The following is a 22,105-nucleotide window of genomic DNA, read 5'->3' on the forward strand; positions in this document are numbered from 1 at the left end:
TCTACAAAATAAGAGCGCGGGCCTTCAAAATAAAAACACCACCATTTTCGGGATTAAAGAGTAGTTGAGTGATGAACACTGATAAATAAAAAGTAAAACATCAAAAAAGAATAATTTAAATATTGAATACTGGACACATATAATTGTCAATAGAATTGTTTATTGTTCAGCACAATAAACAATTATACTGTCACCATTGTTACTGATATTGAAAGCTTATTGATAATTTGTCCAAGTAAAGAATGCCCTATAAATAGGGGTGAGACGCAAGAACTTTTAGTCCGTTATTCGCAGCATTTATGTGTGCAGCATTCAAACGTTCGCCAGAGAAGCCTTTTTTTGGATCCTTTTCAGAGTCACTGTTAACAGATTCCAACATGTCTCCAAGAAAACAGAAAAAAAGAGAAAACGTAAAGCCCAGCGCTCCTCTTTGCAATCGAGAAGACGATACTCAACTGCAGAAGATGTGCTTGGAAGAAATGCATGAGGAAAATCTCATGAACAATCACAATACGCGACACCCGCCCCAGCCAGAGTACACCAATTACATCTGGGAAAGTTTTTTTAAACAACGAACGGAGATTATCTTACTGAGAGAGCACTGTGAGAGAAGGACCGATGAAGTAGATAGACTGTTCAGACAGCTTCTTGATAAGGAAGACATTCAAAAGGAGAAAGAAATGGAACTCCTAGACATGCGGGGAAGGATCTTTGAGCTCCAAGCAGAGCTTAATAAAGTACAAGAAAAGCCAACAGAAGAAATCCTCCAACAGAAGAAAAACGAGAAAGAGAGGGAAAAAAAAGATTCAGGAGCTGCAAGTAAAGCTGGATCAAGCTCTGCAAAAAAATCAAGAACTCCTCCAAGAGAAGAAACAACTGGTCATAAAACTCCAAGGCGCTGAGATAAATCAAAAAGTGCTGAAAGGAAGTGTTGAGTTTCTTCGAAAGAAAGCGCAACAGACCATGAAAAAGGAAGATACGGATTGCAAGCTTCAGGACAGCGAGAAACACAAGGAAGCCTTGCAAATAAAGCTTGATGAAGCTCTGCAAAAAAATCAAGAACTCCTCCAAGAAAAAGAACAAATGGACATAAAGCAGCGCAAACTGCAAGGCATGGAGGAAAAGTACAAAGGGCTTCAGGCAAAGCTTGATAAAACACTGAACAAAAATAAAGAGTTGCTTCAAGAAAAAAAGCAACTAGAAATTAAACAGAAAGAAATGGACTCCAAGCTTGAAGGCGTGGAGGAAAAGTACACCGCGCTGAAAATAAAGCTTGATAAAACAGTGCAAAGAAATAAGGATTTCCTACAAGACAAAGAACAGCATGACACGAAACAGAAAGATCTGGATTGTGAGCTTCAGAACATCAAGAAACACAACCAAGGTTTGCAAGTAATGCTTGATGAAGCTCTACAAAAAAATAAAGAAATCCTTGAAGAGAAAGAAAAACTGGACATAAACCAGAGAGGCATGCAGGAAAAATACAGAGCGCAGCAGGTAAAGCTTGATGAAACGCTGCACAAATATCAAGAGCTGCTTCAAGACAAAGAACAACGGAAAATAAAGCAGAAAGAAGAAAAACAAATTCTCCAGGACTTTGAGAGGAAAAACCAACAGCTGCAAGACCGTTATAACAAACTGAACTCCAAAACAACTGAGCTGGAGGGGGAAAAGAAAAAAGTGCAAAGACAATGCTCAGAGATGCAGAGTAAGCTCAGTGACATGCTGAGAAAAAACACAGAACTGGAGAAACTTTCCAACAACTTGAAGTGCAAAAACACTGAGGTGCAGATGTTAAAGCAGCAACTAGAGAAAACTAACACAGACCTGCAGTGTACACTTCAAGAACTCGAGAGAAGTCAGCAGCTACAAGACACACACAACAAATTACAACAGAGTTATACAGAGATGCACGAGGCAAAGCTTATGCAGGAGGCCAAATGTAAAGAACTGAAAGAAAGGCTGGAAGAAAAACAAGCCAAATTAGAAGAAGTGGAGACAACATGCAGGAAACTTGAGAAGGAAAATACACAAACAATTGATGAGTTAAGAACCCTCGTCCTAGAGAAGAAAGTGCTGGTGGAAAAGATCATGGAAAAGAAGAAAAAACGCTTCCGCTTCTTCTGGAGGAAGAGCACTCCTGCTTTTTCTACTTTTTCCACTTTTTCTTCTACTGATGTCACCCCGTCTTCCTCCTCCACCGTTGCATCGTAATTTTCACCTCTCCTGACACCTCTCCCTCCCCTATTTCCCTGTAACTCCCCCCCCCTCTCTTTCACCCTCACCCCCCAACCAGTCCCGACAGTTGACTGCCCCCTCTAGAGCCTGGTTCTGTCATAGGTTTCTTCCTTTAAAGGGAGTTTTTCCTATCCACTGTCGCATCCAGTGCTTGCTCAGAGGGCATTGTTGGGGTTCTCTCACCTCTATCTCTTTCCTCCTTTCTATCCCTTTCCTTTACCCTCTTCTTTACCCCCCACCCCTCCCCTCCTTTTCTATTCCCCCACCTTTTCTATTTCCTTAATAATTGAATAATAAACACAATTGGCTACATTTTAAATGTGTCTGATCCACGTCTTCATTCAAGAATGAATTGTCTTTCTCACGGAGTCATGTGTATTTTGTGTTTTCCTCGGGCTGGTGATCCTCGCGGTCGTTCAGCCCCGGAGTCCAGAGTTTTAGTGTTTTAATCACATTTAGTGTTACGTTTTAGATCACCACAATAGGATATCCATAATTTAGGGTTCAGGCATTTGTTTTAGTTCAATATCGTATCATTCTATGATTGAGTAGTTTACAGAACCTTCAGTCAGCAGCAATAACTTCAATTCATTGACATTTGCAAGCATTCCTTTATACACAGCATTTCAGTCAGGTTGAGGTCTGGACTTCCATGCTGTAGATTTGCTGCTGTGCTTGGGGTCATTATCCTGTTGCATGGCCTAATTTAGGAGAAGCTTTAGCTGTCGGTCAGGTGGCTTCACATTTGACTCTAGAAAACTCTGGCATACAGAGGATTTCATCAACTGCAAGGTGCCTATCTCTTGTAGCTGCAGAACAAGCTTAAATCAAAAAATTATTCACTGCTACGAATCCTGGGATAGGGTGGGCCATGAAGGACACACCCGAACCATCCTTCAAATCCAGGTAAAAGGAGGAGGCATTTGTGGGTCACATTTGGAGCAGCCTTTGTCGCCTGGCTGTGATGTAATCGGCCATTAAAGGCAGCCTCTGAATCACAAAACAACCACAATGGACCAAAGTGCTGTACAGTACTGAAAATTTAAAAAAAATAAAAATATATCTACAAAAACATGATACTGAAATTAAAAAAAAAAAAAAAATCTACAATGTGCTGTACAGAAGATTAAATACATAAAAACAAATAGAAAGAAAAGCCACAGAAAAGGAAAAAAAAAAACTTTGTACAAATAAATAAACAATAAAATCAAATCAGCTGTCACCAGGGTGTACCCTGGACTGGCGCAGGGCTAACACACAGACAACCAGTTGCACAATTTAGAGTTTCCACGCAATCACAGGAGAACATGCAAACTCCACACAGAAAGACCCACAATTTCATACCATAAGGTCACCATTTGCCCAACAACTTCACAAAAGCTGGAGAATTTATTGCTGGACCATGTACTCTCATGTGCCAGTTAGGAGTAGAGAATTGGTTTTAGTTACAATGAAACCATTTCTCTTTTAACACATAAACAGTGTGGATGCTGAAGAGCTTCATCTGTCATGGAGGTGACCAATAACCCAATGGTCACTCTGACAAAGCTCCAGCATTGCTGTGTGGAGTATGGAGAACCTTTAAGAAGGACAATGACTAATGCAGCTCTCTGCCAATTAGGCCTGTATGGTAGTGTGGTGGCGCGAATGAGGGATAACCGGGGACGGCAACTAAGATGTTGACAACGTCACCTGGGGGAGGAAGTTACACCCCAGGAAAGATTCCTCTATCCAATGTAAGTGTTACACTGGCTACCAAAGCCCACAGACTCGTTATTAACAGTAGAGAGGAGACAGATGAATTTTACAAATCAAAATTTATTAAGAAGAACTACTAAAAGCATAGAATTGTAAAATCAGAAAGGTACCTAAGGTAGCAGGGTTGAGACGGCAGGATAGTTAATTAAAAACACTTTATTAACAACTGATGATTAAAATGACCAGACTCCCTCCCACGATGCTCTAAAACAATCACAGATTGAATAAAAAACAAACAAACAAAACAATACTAAACAAAATAGTGGAGACCGGCCACTTGAGGAGGCAACCTACAGGGAGGAGTGCCCAAGGATGCTACCAGTTACTCACCCGTGTAACTCCACTGCAGACCTCACTGTCACTCACACTGAAGTCTAAATGGTGCAATCTACCTATGCCCACCTCACGTGCCTAGCCCCTCAACAAGCGGCCGCACCTCCACTAAAGCAATAAAACAAAGCATAAAACGTTAAACAAATTAGTAAAAGAGTACGGTGGCCCCTAGAGACAAAGCACGTACAAACTCCAAAACACATGCAAATTCCAAAACACATGCAAACTCCAAAACACTTGCAAACTAAAGAACACACGCAAACTCCAAAACACGTACAAACTCCAAAACACTTGCAAAATCCAAAACACTTGCAAAACCCAAAACACGTACAAACTCCAAAACACTTGCAAAACCCAAAACACTTGCAAACTAAAAAACACATGCAAATTCCAAAACACGTACAAATTCCAAAACACTTGCAAAATCCAAAACACGTACAAATTCCAAAACACGTACAAATTCCAAAACACTTGCAAACTCAAAACACGTACAAACTCCAAAACACTTGCAAAATCCAAAACACGTACAAATTCCAAAACACGTACAAATTCCAAAACACGTACAAATTCCAAAACACTTGCAAAATCCAAAACACGTACAAATTCCAAAACACGTACAAATTCCAAAACACGTACAAACTCCAAAACACTTGCAAAACCCAAAACACGTACAAACTCCAAAACACTTGCAAAACCCAAAACACTTGCAAACTAAAAAACACATGCAAATTCCAAAACACGTACAAATTCCAAAACACTTGCAAAATCCAAAACACGTACAAATTCCAAAACACGTACAAATTCCAAAACACGTACAAATTCCAAAACACTTGCAAAATCCAAAACACGTACAAATTCCAAAACACGTACAAATTCCAAAACACGTACAAATTCCAAAACACTTGCAAACTCAAAACACGTACAAACTCCAAAACACTTGCAAAATCCAAAACACGTACAAATTCCAAAACACGTACAAATTCCAAAACACGTACAAATTCCAAAACACTTGCAAACTCAAAAACACATGCAAATTCCAAAACACGTACAAATTCCAAAACACTTGCAAACTCAAAACACGTACAAACTCCAAAACACTTGCAAAATCCAAAACACGTACAAATTCCAAAACACGTACAAACTCCAAAACACGTACAAATTCCAAAACACGTACAAATTCCAAAACACTTGAAAAATCCAAAACACGTACAAATTCCAAAACACGTACAAATTCCAAAACACTTGCAAACTCAAAAACACATGCAAATTCCAAAACACGTACAAATTCCAAAACACTTGCAAACTCAAAACACGTACAAACTCCAAAACACTTGCAAAATCCAAAACACGTACAAATTCCAAAACACGTACAAACTCCAAAACACGTACAAATTCCAAAACACGTACAAATTCCAAAACACTTGCAAAATCCAAAACACGTACAAATTCCAAAACACGTACAAATTCCAAAACACGTACAAACTCCAAAACACTTGCAAAACCCAAAACACGTACAAACTCCAAAACACTTGCAAAACCCAAAACACTTGCAAACTAAAAAACACATGCAAATTCCAAAACACGTACAAATTCCAAAACACTTGCAAAATCCAAAACACGTACAAATTCCAAAACACGTACAAATTCCAAAACACGTACAAATTCCAAAACACTTGCAAAATCCAAAACACGTACAAATTCCAAAACACGTACAAATTCCAAAACACGTACAAATTACAAAACACTTGCAAACTCAAAACACGTACAAACTCCAAAACACTTGCAAAATCCAAAACACGTACAAATTCCAAAACACGTACAAATTACAAAACACTTGCAAACTCAAAACACGTACAAACTCCAAAACACTTGCAAAATCCAAAACACGTACAAACTCCAAAACACTTGCAAAATCCAAAACACGTACAAATTCCAAAACACGTACAAATTCCAAAACACTTGCAAACTCAAAAACACATGCAAATTCCAAAACACAACGGAAGTGCTCCAGGACGCTAGGGGCAGTGTTGAGCTCGATTTGCAAAATAAACGGCAAGTTTGTCTGTATGGGACGGTCTAGTCTCCGTCGCGCTTCCCAGGTTGCCTAGCAACCGTGATACTAACCGCTGGAAACGTGTCATACAACTTGGTTTGACAGAAATGAGGGAGAACATATTTTGTTCATTTATTTGTTTGTTTGTTTCTACATGAGCTTTGTGTGATTTGATAAGTATCTGAGGCTGAGACCACAGGACAGTAAAACATGATTTTTGGGCTTCATTTCTGTACTGAACAGTCATTTCAAGATTAATTAGTAAATAAGAATTAGCTGATGTTGTTCATGAGACTAAAGTCATATCACTTTGGTAATGTAAATATAATATGGCCAATATTCTAGTTATTATATTAATCATTATTAGCTATTACAGCAGTGAACATGAACTCTGTGTCAAATACTGAGCTTCAGTACACACTCAGAAATTAAAGTACAGAAATGTACCTATAGGGGTACAATGGCTTGTCACTGGGGTGGTACCCTCTAAGGTACCGTTCTGTACCCTAAACTGTGGGTACTGATTTGTACCCTTGTAATTTGTACCTTTTACACGTCAAACCTGTACTTTAAAGGGCAAAGTTGTACCCTTAGTATAAAGTACAAAAAAGAACCCTTAAAAGGAGTACAAAAATGTCTTTCTAAAGGTTCAGTATCTACACACAGATTTCCTATATTTTTCCTCTCAGGATTTGAAAAATTGAAGATACAAAGTCAAAAATACTTGTCACATTTATTACCTTCTTAAATACATTGCTTAACTGTTACATACAAACTGTTATCAACAGAGTATGTGTCATAAGCTGCAACATCAATTTCCTGTCCAGGTTTTAGCAACGTCCATTCACTATCAACTCTAACACTGTATGAATGAAAATGGTTGTCATATAACAGAGGAATGAGAATTTTTCCACAAAAGACCCACATTGTGTCAATATTAAATATGTACTTAATTTGCCAGAACAGAGGAATCTTCTCTGAAAGCAGTACATCAATGACAAACACATCTCTTACACAGTATTTGACACTGTTCACAATTACTTCTGACACACGCTGGAAAGCTTTCTTAGCACTATCAACTTCAGAAAAGCCACAATGGACTGTCAGTGCTTGTTGCAGTTCCAGTGGTAATGACAAAAATGGTGTAGTCACACTTTTTCCAAAAACATTTTCAAATTCACCAAGTAAACTTTTGTTAGAAAACTCCCAGCACTGTCTGAACTGATGTCTGTTGCTCAAAGTTGTAGCAATGTTCATAAAATTTCTACAATTGCGGGACAACGTTTTGAAATACTGGTGCTTACTTTCAAATCTCATACACCATAACAAACGTAGAGGGCCGAACATTTCAATCAGTCTTGCATAGTGGATTAAATAATGACACTTTGGTGTAATTACATCCCCAAATACACTTTTCAGTTTTGTGAGAAACTCATGGACAAGCAACTTCAACAATAAAATATTCTCTTTTCGCACTTTTTTAGCCATTACAATCTCTGTTATTTCACGACATAGAAGAAAAACATGCCAATATTTACAATTAGGTGGCACACGGTCTGCCATCAGAAATGGCAGCAATCTGAACAGGCACCACTTTTGAGATGCTGATCCAACAATACCAACACTCTGAAGTCTCTCTGATAACTGTACTGGTTTGTTTGTTTTGTCATTCTGACCGATGGGCATTTTTTGCAATTCTTCATTGATCTCTCTAATTGTAATATGCTTCTCAGTGTGGGCTTTACAAATCACTAGTTTCATAACTAGAGGAACTACACCTTCCAACAGATCATGCATTACATCAGGTGGTAAAGCTTGCGTAACACTGAAATAACTCAGTCTGTCAAAAGGACATGAACTATTTACACCATATATTGTTTTATCATCCGGAAATTCTTGGATTCGTGCAAGATGATACTGGTGAACCTCTGATGTTCTTAAAACAAAGCTTTCTTCCTCAAAGGATTGTTTCATATCTTCATAAGAAGCCATGCAATACCGACAAATTCTACCAGTGTTAAATGACATAGAAAAACCACCAATCATGTGAGCTGATAAATTATCACAAGATAAAGTTGCAAGAGCAGCATGAATAGTGTGTTCAGTTTTATCAATGGTAAAAGTAAAGCCATCAGTGGAAAGTTTTTCCAAATCATCAAGCAAAGGTTTAAGGATAACATGCCAACCACACCGCTTAACGAAAGAATAGCGTACCAATAACGCTAGATGAATGTGCCTCTGCTGAGAAGTGTACCTTTTGTCCAAATTGCCTACAGTGTAATAAAATGCACTAAGTTTGTGTTTGGATCGTTTAGATCCTAGAGGATTAAGTACTTCAAATTCATCCTCATAAAAATGGAGTCGCAGTGCATTTGGGTTATCCTTGAAGAATTGATGATGTCTGAAGATTTCTCCATCAGAGTAATCTGTTAGAAATTCATCAGTTTCCAAATTGCCACTTGAAAAAATGTGATCTTGTATGTCTTCATGAGAAAGATAATTTTTTAGCACCTTATCAACAGGCACATATGAATACGAGCCAACTGTATGACCCACAGAGTCTCTTAATTTGCAATGAACAGGCTCTGTCATGTTGAGCTTTGATTTGCAATGTTCTTTGACCAAATAAGGAGATCGAATAGCTGTTGAAGCCTTCTCAAAAAATTCATTTGAATGCAGGACATTTTTAAGCTCTGGACACAAAGACACATCAAGACCCATTTTCTCTAAATGATATGCTATAAAAGCATCGTAGTTCTCCTTGAAAAAACACATCAGAAAATTTACATCTTCCACAATTTCTTCCTGAACAGAGACTGGTAAAGAATTTTTCTCTCTGCACTTAAGAATGAACTTGAAAAGATTGTCTCTGAAATTTATCAAAAATTCATCCCAGGATGGAGGGGTTTCAATATTTTCAGTCATGTCATTTGCAAATTCATTTGGGTGTGGACTGACTACCTCCTGCTCATTTTCATCTAAGTCTTTATGGGGACACAACACCTGTTCTCTGTGTTTCCTATACACATGTCGTCTGAAAGATTCATATTTTTTGAAGGAAGAACAGCAGTCACTGAGTCCACAGGTTATATCAAAATTGGCATCATGGGAATGAATAAGTCCTATGTGCTGAATAAGCTTTGTCAAACTAAAGGTTCTTCTGCCACATTTGGAGCACTGATATGGCTGAGGCATGGTGGTCAATACAGAAGATTTATTTGTCTGGTGACTGTGATTGGCAGAGGCCGGTCCTCACCCTCATCTATTTTCACAATGTACTTTTGGAGAAAAATCAGGGTGTTCTTCAGATGTTTTGGATAAGCAAGGTTGAAGACAAAATACAAGCAGAAAGAAGAGATGATTCCTTCAAAAATACACGAGCTTCTGCACACTTCACTGCCATCCAACTTCACAATGTTTGGAGCGCTTCTGGAGAACACTGGTTTCCAGTCTTCATGAAGTAGCTGCACAGTTGGATAGGGGGTTTTCGGATGAACCTTTGAAGTCAAAAGAGAAGGTAGAGGAAAGCAATATCTTAGTCTCTTAACAAAAGATACATTTGTTTTCCTTTTATATAGACTAAATATTTTAATACACACACCTCTCCAAGTATGACAAAGAGATCCAGTTTCTCCTTGAAGACGTATGGCAGGAATAAAAGTGCAGCCCTTGTGTCAAGATCTGCCAAAAAAAACCAAAAACAACACAAGATCACCCATGCATTTTATCTGGCATTTCCAGTTACCTATAAAAATTATATAAAATGGAAGCCTTGAAAGCAAATACCTGGTAGGTCATCAGTGAGAGCCTCCTCTCTTGCATCAAGGTAGAGCTGGTAGAGTGGGGTTTTCCCTCGTGTAACGTCAATCACCTTTGCTGCAACACATGAGAGCCCTTCACGAAATCGCTGGCTTACATTACCCGTTGTTGGTTGGATCCACCCGAGTTCGTTGCACAGCTACAAGTAAAAAATTAATTTTCAGTACAAAATAACAGTGTATGAAAATGAAATAATCTAAAGTTGATATTAATTATGTATGGTGCTGCATAATTATTTTTTTATAGAATTTAACAACAATACTGTAAGAAGTTACATGAACATACAAAAAAAGGAAAGAGGGACAGATGAAGAAAGCAAGGTCAAGGGCAAATAAAATTTACTACTATAAACATGTTAAATGTGACAGCTATTTCCAAGTTCAGTTCAGCTTTCTGACTTACACCAGTAGGCATCCCTAAGAAGGGGTACTTCTTCAACACATCCTCCACAGGCATACCATCTGCAATTTCTTTTTGCCGCCAAGCAAACGTTTGCTGCATACGGTTATGAACCACCATGGTATCTGGTTGCATCTTCTGATATTGGCACTGTAAGACCTTTAAGTGGGCGTCGATGGATAATAAATCCTCTCCTTGGACGCATGGTCCCTTGAAAGAAAGCAAGAGTGAGAAGAGAAAGTCAAAACAGATTAGAAACCCAACATAAGACTAAATATACAATTAGAGCTGACACGATCTGTGCATCACAAAGAACTCGTATCGTTTAAAGTTAACCGATACCATGAACCAATATTTAAAATATGGAAACTCTGAAATAATTTCACATAAAATCTTAATTGTTAACTTGAAATTTTAGTTTTGGAGTCATATTTAAAATGTTGGTTTTTTTAAAATCTAGTTCACCCTCTTTTAGCGCCTTCTAATTAATAATATTTTGTGAGGTAGAAGTATTAGCACTGGTACTTTGTATTAGCAAGTGCTCTAATCCAAGTATTGGTATAGTTTTGGTTTGAAAAAAGGGGTACAGTTGCATCCCTAATCCTTAGTTTTAGATGTAATAACAGAGGCAAGAACATTTTATAGCTCAAGATGTCCCTCACACCAACCTGACAAACATTTCTCTGACTTGTTCGTTGACATTTATTAGGCTGCCCTCTCCTCGTAGAACCAAACTTCTCCTTACAACGCCTCACTGCCTCACTGTCGACTAGTGGTGCCCGCTCTGATTTGAATTTACGTCTCAAAGACATATGCCATGTGTGCTTGTTGAACAGAAACATAAGTTACTGTAAAAACAATCTACACAAAATACACCCAACAAAGAATCAGTAAACATACTTCATACAAACCTACTGAGAGGCTACAGATTGTCTTACTAACAAAACAAGATTGAAAAAAGCTTCACTTTTACTTTGTAATCTTGAAGGAACCTTATGCAAATTTTAAATTTAACTTACATAACCATTTCCCTCACGATCCTTGAGGAAAGGATACTTCATTACCAGCGTCTTCACAGCTTGCACATATTCAGAATTTGTAGGATACCTGTAATATCAGAAGAAACATAAGTGTTAGAGCAACTGCTGACAAACAAACTTTATCAAGTGTCAGTTATTGTTTCTTAGTAATGTAGCGTTTATTTTCAATATGACAGATTCAGCTTTTTCTAAAGCAACAAGCTAACATTACCCTGATTAACTTACATAGTATACTGTGCCACAGCTTCATATAGAACTCTGATTATTGTGTGTCTGTCCCTTGGATTTTTATGGCACGGTTCTTTGTTGTCCAGTTTTAGTTGCAGATTTTTGGGAAATCTTGGAATTTCAAAAGAGGCTGGCAGTCTCAAAGTATTTTCATTGCTGTGAAAACAGTTAAATGTTTGTTTTTATTGCATGAATTGAAGTATAAAACACTACAGTAACAATACATATGGTAGGAAAAATGATCATATTAACTAAATCCTAAAAGTGCATAATGGCCAACATGTATGTTTCAGACATACTAACTTCATTATAAATAAGAAAATACCTTATTGAAGTTGACGAAGTAGATGGTTGCCAGTCTTCTGGAGAGACAGTCTGTAGAGTCAGCGTCACTGAAGATTCCTTCATCCTTGACACAAATTGGTTGAATTTAACCTGCTTTTTGAAGGATCCTTGGAAAAGGTATGCAACCATAGTCTCAGTAAGACCGCAGTCAACTGTGTCACCATCAACCTCATTGTCTGCAAGATAAATGGTAGTACAAACTCTAAATTCCATGTAAGAATATTTAACACCACATTTTTACATGGGTAAAAACCGTATATCACACACATTAAAACCTTTTGTACAACTTCTTTCAGTTCAAAGAAATATTCATTAAAAAAATCAGTAAATTAAATAAAATAAACCAAATTTTTAGAGTGAATCCTCTTGATATGCAAAGTTTTCATTTTTAAATTTAGATGTTTGTTTGGGACTACTGGACACAGGAGAGCAGAGTCTGAGCATGCTTTTGTGCCCTTTCAAGTTTGGAAGAAAAAAAAAAAAGACTAGAATGCTGTAATTTGTTAATATTCACTACTAAGGTGACTCCTTTCTCCAGATTTCCGACAGTTTCTGCCGTCTGTTCTTTCAGACCGATTACTTATAGCGATAACACCCGGAGGACCGTATTACAAGCTCAGATTACATGCTGAAAAAGTTCCCACATTGCTGAAAACGGGACTATCAAACCCCAGCTGCGACACCCTTGTTATATTTTAAACAAGTGCGGCGTCAAGATATTTCCTTTAAACGCCGCCCATGTGTGTTAATGGCCTTGGAGTGGATGTAAAAACGTGATTTTATTAAACCATTAATACACTAACGGTAAACTGCATTCAGCTACCAGGGAATCAAATTTCGCGCCGTTCCGCTGCGCAGGGGTTACCGAACCCATAGACTGTGGCCGAACCACATATATAAGTTCAAACTTATACAAATACTATGTGTACACATTTTTCATTTTTCAGAACTGTGACCTCAACTTTACACATGAAACGTTTGTAAAAACGTTTGTAAAAAGACATAATTTGAGCTAAGAGAGTGCCGAAACTAGCTAAATTGCTAATATACGTTAAGCTAGGCTAAACCAATAATTAGTAATTACGCTACATTTTTCTTTAAATAAAACTTACCTCTGAAACGCTGAGCTTCAGCTTCGGTGACATCTAAGCTCCACTCTTGTATTTTTGTTAAGAGTTCCTCGGTTGAAAGTGAACAGAGCACACCAGGACTTGCAAGTTCGTAATCCATCTCCGTCCGTTGATAAAACAAAATGGCACCTGCTGCATTTAAAGAAAGTTCTAGAATCCACCAGCTATTCGTTGAGTTTCTTCTTCTACTTTTTGTTTGATGTTGTGAGGATGGGCTCAACTCGCACTCCGAGGGTGCTTTTTTGCAATTCATCCAAATACTTATACTTAAAAAAAAAAACGCTCTCTTAAAAAAATGTTTAAATGCATTTTTACTTTTTTTTCTTTCAAATAAATTCGTTGTTCTTAAAGCAGCTTAAAAATAAGGGGGGTTCAGGGAATACAAAAACAACAACAGCAATGAAAATAATAAAAAATAAAATAAAAACACTAAAATATATGCTTAAATCAATACAGTTGCAAATAAATTACTGTCAAAACGAATTAAAAAAAAACCTCTAATCAAAAAGAGCTTAATCAACCTGTACTTTATCTTTTGAAAGAATGGGTACAAATAAGTACTTTTCACAATTAAGGAACATGTATGTACCTTTCAGACGCTAAAAAAGGTACAGATAGTTCCCCCGAGGTCCAATATTTGTCCTTAGACTGTATTAATGTCATTTTTGTACCTTGGGGCACAGTAATGTACTCCTTCCGTACCCCTATTTCTGACTGTGTACAGATTCAAGTTGCAGTTATTTATATGTCTTATCACCTTAAATCTTCACTCAAAGGCAAGTATCTTTGACAGTGCATATATAGGTGTATCATATATAAGAGACAAATGTTGTTCCTTCATGCTGGCATTACTAAATTTGGCTCATTGCTTACATATATTTATAAAAAGAAAATGTACAAGCTGTGATAACTGTTTCTGATAAAATGAAGAGTAGACTGATATATGAAATATTCCTTTATTGGGTGAGAAAATCAGACCATGTCATAACTGCTTTAAGTCATACAGAATAGATATCAGAGCCTTAAACAGGCTGGCTTCTGCTAAATGGGTCAAACTGGGCAGAAAGTAAACAAACACATAACATCCTTACAGAATATGATGTAACACTATAGATCAACTTAGCTCAGAATATATAAAGCATATAAACAATTACAGCAATATGATGCAACAAACACAGCAGTGCTACTGATCCAAAATACTCAAAGCTTCATAGAACTGAAACAAACATTTGTTTTTAGCTCCATTCTGCTGCTGATACATACTTTAGGTTTCTGAATATTACACTTGTTGCTGCCTTTCATAGTGTGTAACTTGAAGGCCCTGAGTACTTTCTCCCACACTGAAAACACTGGAATGATAAAATTATTTGAACATTACCTAATAAGACTGATTCAGGACAGACAATTAGTTATTTTAAACTTTTCTAGCAGTCCTTCACAAACAGGGAACAGTCTGTCTATTCTCTCCATCTGTCAGCTGCTGCTGGCTCTTCCTCCTCCTCTTCCTCACACACTGTTGAGTTTGTCCTGGTGGATCATCAGGGGTGCAAAGCCTCACAGATGATGTGCAGCAGTGGGTCCCTCAGTCTGTCCTCACTCTGGACACTTGCAGTCGTCACACATGGAAATCAAATGTGTGATAAGCTGCAGGATTCAAACACAAGTGTGACTTATAAACACATGTTCATATTTTTATTACACAATCAGAGAGAAAGAAACAGAGAGAGTGCAGGACAGACAGACAGGTGGCAGTCTCAGGTGTATACACTGCTACAAAACAGCACAAAAGAAGGAGGATTTAGTGTTTGTGTTATTACGAAACAAGAGGAGTTCCCAGATGGTACAGTGGACACACATGTGTGACTCCTGTGATTAAAGCATCTTTCTTTCAGCTTAACGAGTGAACCGTCAGCTCGTTCAAACACACGTTAAAGTCCGTTTGGCTCGACACCACCGAACTGAGGCAGCAATATAACACAGCTAACATTAACAGTGCAGTGAATCCTGCTTGTGCTGTGATATTCAGGACTGCAAACCGAGCAGCATCACTGACTTTCAGCTTGTTGTGTTTGTGGATATATGACTGACTTTAATTATCCACAAAATCATCACAATCTCTGTAAGATTAAGGTCGACTACATATATTTTTTTAAAGTAAAGGCTTTAAAACCAAGTTAATTCTGAAAGTACAGACATGACTAATGTCACATAACTTTCCCGACATGTGGCCAACAATAATGGTTTAATGTTCTTCATTAAAAAAATATTTGCGCATAAATAAGTGACATAATATTCAGTACTTACTTCTGAAAGTTTACACTTCCTCCGCTCCGCTTCCACCGTTTTTTTTCGGCAAAATTATCCACACCACCACCGCACTATGAAGTCTGGGATATGTTGGGCCATGAAGGCTACACCGACCCATCCTTAAAATTCAGGGAAATTATGGACGCATTTGAGGGCCGCATTTCGAGCAGCCTTTGAATTGGGAAAGCCTTCTCTTGTCGCTGTGACGTAATCGGCCTTAAAATGCGGCCTTTAAGGCTGCAAACCCCAAATCCGGTCATTGGTACTTCCTGGCTTGTGTAGTTACTAGGTAACAAAAGCTCAACACTGCCCCTAGCGTCCTGGAGCACTTCCGTTGTGTTTTGGAATTTGCATGTGTTTTTGAGTTTGCAAGTGTTTTGGAATTTGTACGTGTTTTGGATTTTCCAAGTGTTTTGGAATTTGTACGTGTTTTGGAATTTGTACATGTTTTGGATTTTGCAAGTGTTTTGGAATTTGTACGTGTTTTGGATTTTGCAAGTGTTTTGGAATTTGCATGTGTTTTGGAGTTTGTACGTGCTTTGTCTCTAGGGGCCACCGTAAAAGAGATCTACATAAAACAACTACACCCCAAGTTACTGTTCTTTATAAAAAGCATCACATAACAAACAAACAAACAGCATAAGACAAGACAGCAGCAGCATGGCGCAATCCACTCTCTAAAGGGCAATACTAGAATGAGTAGCTTTCCTGAGGAGATCTGCAGTGCTTCGCTGCCTAATGCTCTCAGCCCCCTTAGATGGTAAAAGACTACCAAATGCCTCCGTGTGGTAGTGAAGCGCAGCTGTTTCTTATAAGGCCGCTAATTATCAGCTGGGAAGGTGTGGGTGGTAGTGCTGCATTCGTGGACATCACGTAAAATCCTACCCCAGAATCTACTTCACTACAGTAGAGTGTCCAGATGGAAGCCACTCTTCATTAAAAGGCACATAACAGTTAACTTGGAGTTTCACTGTCACAGAAGGCACCTGAAAGACTTTCACACCATAAGAAACAAAATTCTCTGGCTCTTCTGTGAGCTATGGCGGAGCTTCCATAGAGAACAGGTGGGTGAGGGAAAGGGGAGGCAGGAGGAGGAGAGACCCGAGACGGCCGCCGAGTGTCAGGTGAACTGATCTTCAGGTAAGAAGTTATGACCTGCAGTCTATCTTTTCTTTTCTTTTCTTTTCTTTTCTTTTCTTTTCTTTTCTTTTCTTTTCTTTTCTTTTCTTTTCTTTTCTTTTGACAACGTGATTAAAATCATGTTCATGTTGTAATGACATTCATATTATAATAGTATAAAATAAAAATAGATACAATTAAAACTATGCATTTTCAAACAATAAAAAGTCACTCCAGAAAAGAATTAAAAGTCAACTTAAAAAGAAAAGAAAACTAAATTAAATACACACAGCGCTGTGCAAACGTTTGGAGCCTCCACTCATTTCCTTGAATGTCAATATTTGAAAAATATTGAGAGGGTGCTGAGGACTTTTGGACAGCACTACATTATTTATTTATTTACTGTACAGCACTTTGGTCCTGTGCTGGCTATTTTAAAGTGCTTTATAAATAAAGTTGGATTGAATTGGATTATAATTAATATTAAAATAAGTTTGTCTTATAACTATAATTCATAAATATAATTTACATTGTAGAAATATGCACAAAATTTATATTTTTTTCCACATCTGTCAGTAATATCTTACTGACAATATAACATTATTATTATTTACACTCTTTGCCGCTAGGTGGTGATAAGAAGCAAATTTTTGCCGTTCGTGGGAAAAGAGGAAGAAACCACCTTTCGCTGGTTTGGCTTCTTCTTCGCCTACCTCGGAAACGACAGGTAAACAAGCCACAAAACGTTTGTCCTTATTTGGTTTTATAGAAAATCAACCAGACAATATTATCTTAGAGTAAACGAGAACACAGGAGTTGTTATGTTAGACGTTTATTTTATCAGGAAGTCGCACTTCCTATTTAATTCCTTTCCAGCTCTCCGGTTCATTGAAAGTTTTTGACTGTTTTTAGTCCAATGGTGGAAAAAATTGGGAGCTACTGGTTAGTAAATAAAGAATAACTTCATTAGCAGTAACAAATCAGGAGCTTTTATGTGAGTAAATTGACGCTGAGCGGTCACGTTTTTAAATGTGTCTGTTCTCCTTTTCAACCTCGCTGACAAATCTGCATTGAACAAACTGTTGACGCCTTAAAGAAGTTGTCCTCCCGTTTTTGGTTATGCCACTGCACCCAATGCTGTCATGATCCCACGGGCCCTGTTGAAATTGTCATTATATCCCCCTGAATCAGAATACTTTATTGAATTAGAGGATGACTGCAGTATACTTACAGCTCACCTGGACCTGCATTTATGCAAACATTAGGGCTGCTTAGTTTAATTAGTTAAATCAGTTATTTTGGTCAATTATTGTGTGTCTATTTTAAAAAATCATGCATTTTAAAGGTAGTTACTGCCATGATAGTAACAAATTTCTAATATATTTAGAAATCTTTTTTTAATAATTTGATGTTGTGCTTCCATTAACCTTATCCATGGTCAGATTTATTTGCCTGCTCTAATCTCTTATATGTGGGTGCACTTGATGTGTGTCTTTGTATAACAGGAGTGGACTTATTAACCTGCACAGAGTTGATCACCTCACTTGATTTGATGCCTTCATGGGCCTTAAGGTTTAAAGCTTCAGCTGAAACAGCTCACATTTTCTTCTTCTTTTGGCTGTTCCCTTTATGGGTCACCACAGATGATTATCTCACCCTATCTCCAACACGCTCTTCTATCACACCAACCCTCTGCATGTCCTCCTTCACTCTATTACTCTTCTCCATGGTCTTTCTTTTTTCCTTACTTCAAGGCAGATCCATCTTCAGCATCCTTTGTCCAACATGTCCAAAAGATCTCAGCCTTGCCTCTCTGATTTTGTCTTCAAAGTGCTCAACCTGAACTGTCCCTCTGATAGACTCATTTCTAATCCTGCTCATTCCTATCACTTCCAGCAACCATCTTAACATCTTAAACCATCCCACTCCAAGTCTTCTCAAAGAACACAACTTGGATCAAGTAACTGATGCTTCCAGTGAAGAGCCGCAGTGGGAAATGATGGATCCTGAGGTGTCTGTGCTGCTGCACTGTGCACACTGGCATGGGCTGCTCGAGTCTCAAGTACAAGTGGAGCTTTCAGAAAGGTGCAAACATACAGTGCAGTACATCCTTTAAATACTTTTCATCACACGTCATGTAAAATCAATTCCTCCTCTCTCAGGTTTAACAGGCAGACAGATCTGGCTCTGGAGCGTCACATAGATGAGGTGTGGACGAAGCGGGTGTCCAAGGAGCCGTGGCTTTTCAACGGGGCAAAATTCAGGCTACATTCTTTCTGCTTAGCAGATCCACAAAATCCACCTTCCACTCCGTTGTCCCATGGCACCATTTTCCACCACACAGAGGACCAAAACAATCAAGGACAGAGGGATTTGGGTGAAATACATAACAGGTGTATAAGTCAGACAGAAAATGCTGAGGGTGCCTCTAATCATGACTACAGAGAGTTTAATGGCATTGCAGACAAACTTCCTCCACACCCTGCACCCCTCCTCACTCTGAGGTTAGGCCTCACGTGCTACAAGGACTACCTGGGGACAAACTGGTCGTGTGGGGTGGCCAAGCTGCGACAGCATGGTGAGGCAGAGTTCGGAGATCCTCTGATGCTGCTGGCTCAGCCTCTAGGTGTCGGTGCCATACTGTGCACCAGCAATGGTCAGGTGGTCATGATCAGGAGGAGCCAAAAGGTGGCAGAGGCGGGAGGGCTCCTGGATATCCCCGGAGGCCACCCAGAGCCAAAGGTGATATGAATAAAGAGGATTCAGTCTCACCAAAATGCTTGATGTGTTGCTCATATCAACCCTGTTGTCCTCAGGCTGTGTGTGAGCGTCTAGGACAGAGGGTGTGTGAGGAGCAGATCGGCATAGCCATGATGGAGAGGAAGCCAGAGGCCATCGTCTCAGAGCTTTTCTCCTCTGTGTGCGCCGAGATCAGAGATGAGGTGAAAAGTCATTCGTTTTCTGTTTGTATTCTTTTTATTCAGAATTGTAATGTCGTGTTTCACGTTTATGCACGTATACTTACCGCCAGAAGCCTGCTAGCAACTCTTTTTAAAGAGTCTAAATGGTGTCAGCAGATTTCCTTCAGTGAAATACCTCAAAATCAGAATTCTTGTTCAATCATGCATGTCATAGGCCCCACAAAGTGAAACCAGCTTCCAGAAACTTGGCACCACAGTTTGACTCAGCCCTAATATTTGATCCACACATCAGAAAATTTACCAAGTTTTTTTATGAAGTGGAAAATTGTTAGGTCAGATCCTACACATGGGACCTCACGACATCACAGTGTAAAACAAGGATTTTATGCCTAAAGCAGTATTCACACAGTCACTTTTCTTTAATAAAACTTTGCACCAGCTGTTTTGTCGAAGTAATGAAAGGGCTAAAATATTAATATTATTAATTTTACTGTTCTGTCCCAGGTGAATATTCCTCTGAGCTCCCTAGGACCGCCCGTCCTGATGGGCGTCGCTCTGAATCACACCAGCGCTGGAAGACCGAGTGCCGAGTTTTACGTCAGGTAGTCGTCGCTTCAGTTTTAATCCATACTGTGAAACCTGCAGCACAGATTTCTTGAAGTAGGTGTGTCAGTGAAAGTTGCTCAGAAAATGAAAGTATGGCAAAAAATTTTATAAAGATAAAATCATCACGATGACCACATCTCCACTACTAAAGACTGCGTAGTTTTCCATGTGGACTATTGAAGTAGCTTTGTATGAGTCACAGTTCAAAATAATCCCCTGCAACCTTTTTCTGATTGACTGCCTCTGGTAAACAGAACATGAGTGGGTGAGGCTTCTGGTCACAGCCAGAGTGAGATGACTATATTAGGGCTACCCTCTCTCTTTGACATCATACAGACCTAGGAGTAGAAAAAAACTGCAATTTCCTGAGCTGACTGAATTAAAAGCACATTCAGGAGCACTGACTGCAAATAACTGCAATGAGGCTTAAACAAATATATATTTAGGCTGTAAGACTACATGATGTGTTATATGTATGTTTAGGGAATCTAAACCTTCTTTAAACTTTTCTTTTTATTCTTGAAATCCATTTGTAACTGGAATCTCACTCCTATTACAAATAATTCTCTTGGAGTTAAACAAGTTCAGTATTAAGAAGAAAAAACAGTTTTACTGCCCCATATAAAAGTTAGATATTTGGGCTTGAGATGAGTAAAGTTAATAGAGAGTTAAAATAGAAACAATAAAAATGCACACCAGTGAAAGACTAAAAGTAAAGGAACAGAAGTAATAATGAAGACAACTGAGAGACCATAAAAGATGACATCACATGATGGCAAGCCTATAAAAAGGTGTCATACAAAATGAAGTCCAAAGTTAAAGTTACTATTAGATTAGGTCTCAATTATCTAACCAGATTTGCCCAGCTGAGGTTAGGAAGGGCAGCATAAAGCTGCACACAATCCTAAATCAAGCATCGTGAAATAATAAATGTGGTTTGAATGGCTCTATAAAGATATAAATTTTAATCTGTGTGCTTTCAGTTGCTCCTTAAATTCTGATGAAGTGAGAAAGTTGTACTGGAAAGGAGGAGTGGAGGCCAGCGAGTCCACAGAGGTCATCTTTGTCAGCAGAACGGTGAGATGTTACAGACATACAAATACCTGCAGACCAACACCAAAACGAGATTCTTGTACTTGCGTCTGCAGTAGGGAACAAAGTACAATCATCACTTTATGGAGAGATTACAAGCATATAAGGCAATTCTGCCTTTTTATATACAGTAGTGTGAAAAAGTGTTTGCTGATTTCCTATTTTTTTGTATGTTTGTCACACTTAAATGTTTCAGATCATCAAACAAATTTAAATGTTAGACAAAGACGGCACAAGTAAATGCAGTTTCTAAATAAAGATGTTTCTCGTTAAGGTGATTACATCAGAACCGGGTGTGGCTAGACAAATTGAACTCAGCTTTCCAAAGTTGTGATATACCAGTTAATTTATGATAGAACAGATATGGGGGCAATCACTATTTTCACACAGAGCCATGTAGGTTTACTTACCTTTTTGTCTAATATTTAAATTTATTTGATTATCTGGAGCATTTAAATGCAACAAAACTCCAAAACAAAACAGGAAATTAGGAAGGGGGCAAACACTTTCTCACACAGTTGTATTTTGCACACTGTAGGAAGTTTTGCAGCTGGACAGAAGCAGCCCTCTGTGGTCAGAGCTTTGTCCGTCAGCTAAAGGAGCCATGCTGCTTTATCAGACTGTTAAACCTGACGTAGTTCCAGACCAACGCGGACGAGGCGATGCCAAGTTGACACCACCACATGTGCACAAAGAAACAGACTGATTAAAGTTTGG

At 38.4% G+C, this 22,105-nt stretch overlaps 2 protein-coding genes across 5 annotated transcripts; one reads left to right on the plus strand and one right to left on the minus strand.

Moving 5' to 3' along the window:
* Positions 1-7,103: 7,103 nt before the first annotated feature.
* Positions 7,104-14,029, minus strand: LOC146582458 (sterile alpha motif domain-containing protein 3-like). 2 transcript variants are annotated; one of them, XM_085297360.1, is made up of 9 exons: positions 13,326-14,029; positions 12,194-12,389; positions 11,866-12,024; positions 11,620-11,707; positions 11,269-11,424; positions 10,604-10,810; positions 10,169-10,340; positions 9,984-10,063; positions 7,104-9,879 (listed from the first exon to the last, which is right to left on the minus strand). In XM_085297360.1, the coding sequence occupies exons 1-9, from the start codon at positions 13,594-13,596 to the stop codon at positions 9,583-9,585; spliced, it is 1,626 nt and encodes a 541-aa protein (XP_085153486.1). In that variant the 5' UTR covers positions 13,597-14,029; the 3' UTR covers positions 7,104-9,582. The 2 variants fall into 2 exon arrangements, with proteins under 2 accessions (XP_085153486.1, XP_085153493.1); XM_085297367.1 differs by lacking the exon at positions 11,269-11,424 and having other exon boundaries at positions 13,326-14,026.
* A 3,389-nt stretch (positions 14,030-17,418) lies between these two features.
* nudt22 (nudix (nucleoside diphosphate linked moiety X)-type motif 22) lies at positions 17,419-22,094 on the plus strand. Of its 3 annotated transcripts, none has more exons than XM_085297397.1 (7): positions 17,419-17,496; positions 18,666-18,854; positions 18,932-19,511; positions 19,586-19,711; positions 20,195-20,292; positions 21,280-21,373; positions 21,927-22,094. In XM_085297397.1, exons 2-7 carry the CDS (start codon positions 18,766-18,768, stop codon positions 22,092-22,094), a joined length of 1,155 nt encoding a protein of 384 aa, XP_085153523.1. In that variant the 5' UTR covers positions 17,419-17,496; positions 18,666-18,765. The 3 variants fall into 3 exon arrangements, with proteins under 3 accessions (XP_085153523.1, XP_085153516.1, XP_085153532.1); XM_085297390.1 differs by lacking the exon at positions 17,419-17,496 and adding an exon at positions 17,522-17,711; XM_085297406.1 differs by lacking the exon at positions 17,419-17,496 and adding an exon at positions 17,742-17,763.
* Positions 22,095-22,105: the final 11 nt, after the last annotated feature.

This window comes from Mchenga conophoros, linkage group LG2 (assembly GCF_057382185.1).
Source record: "Mchenga conophoros isolate Kocher_MC1m ecotype Shallow Benthic linkage group LG2, M_conophoros_male_GT1.1, whole genome shotgun sequence".
Classification (NCBI taxonomy): Eukaryota; Metazoa; Chordata; class Actinopteri; order Cichliformes; family Cichlidae; genus Mchenga; species Mchenga conophoros.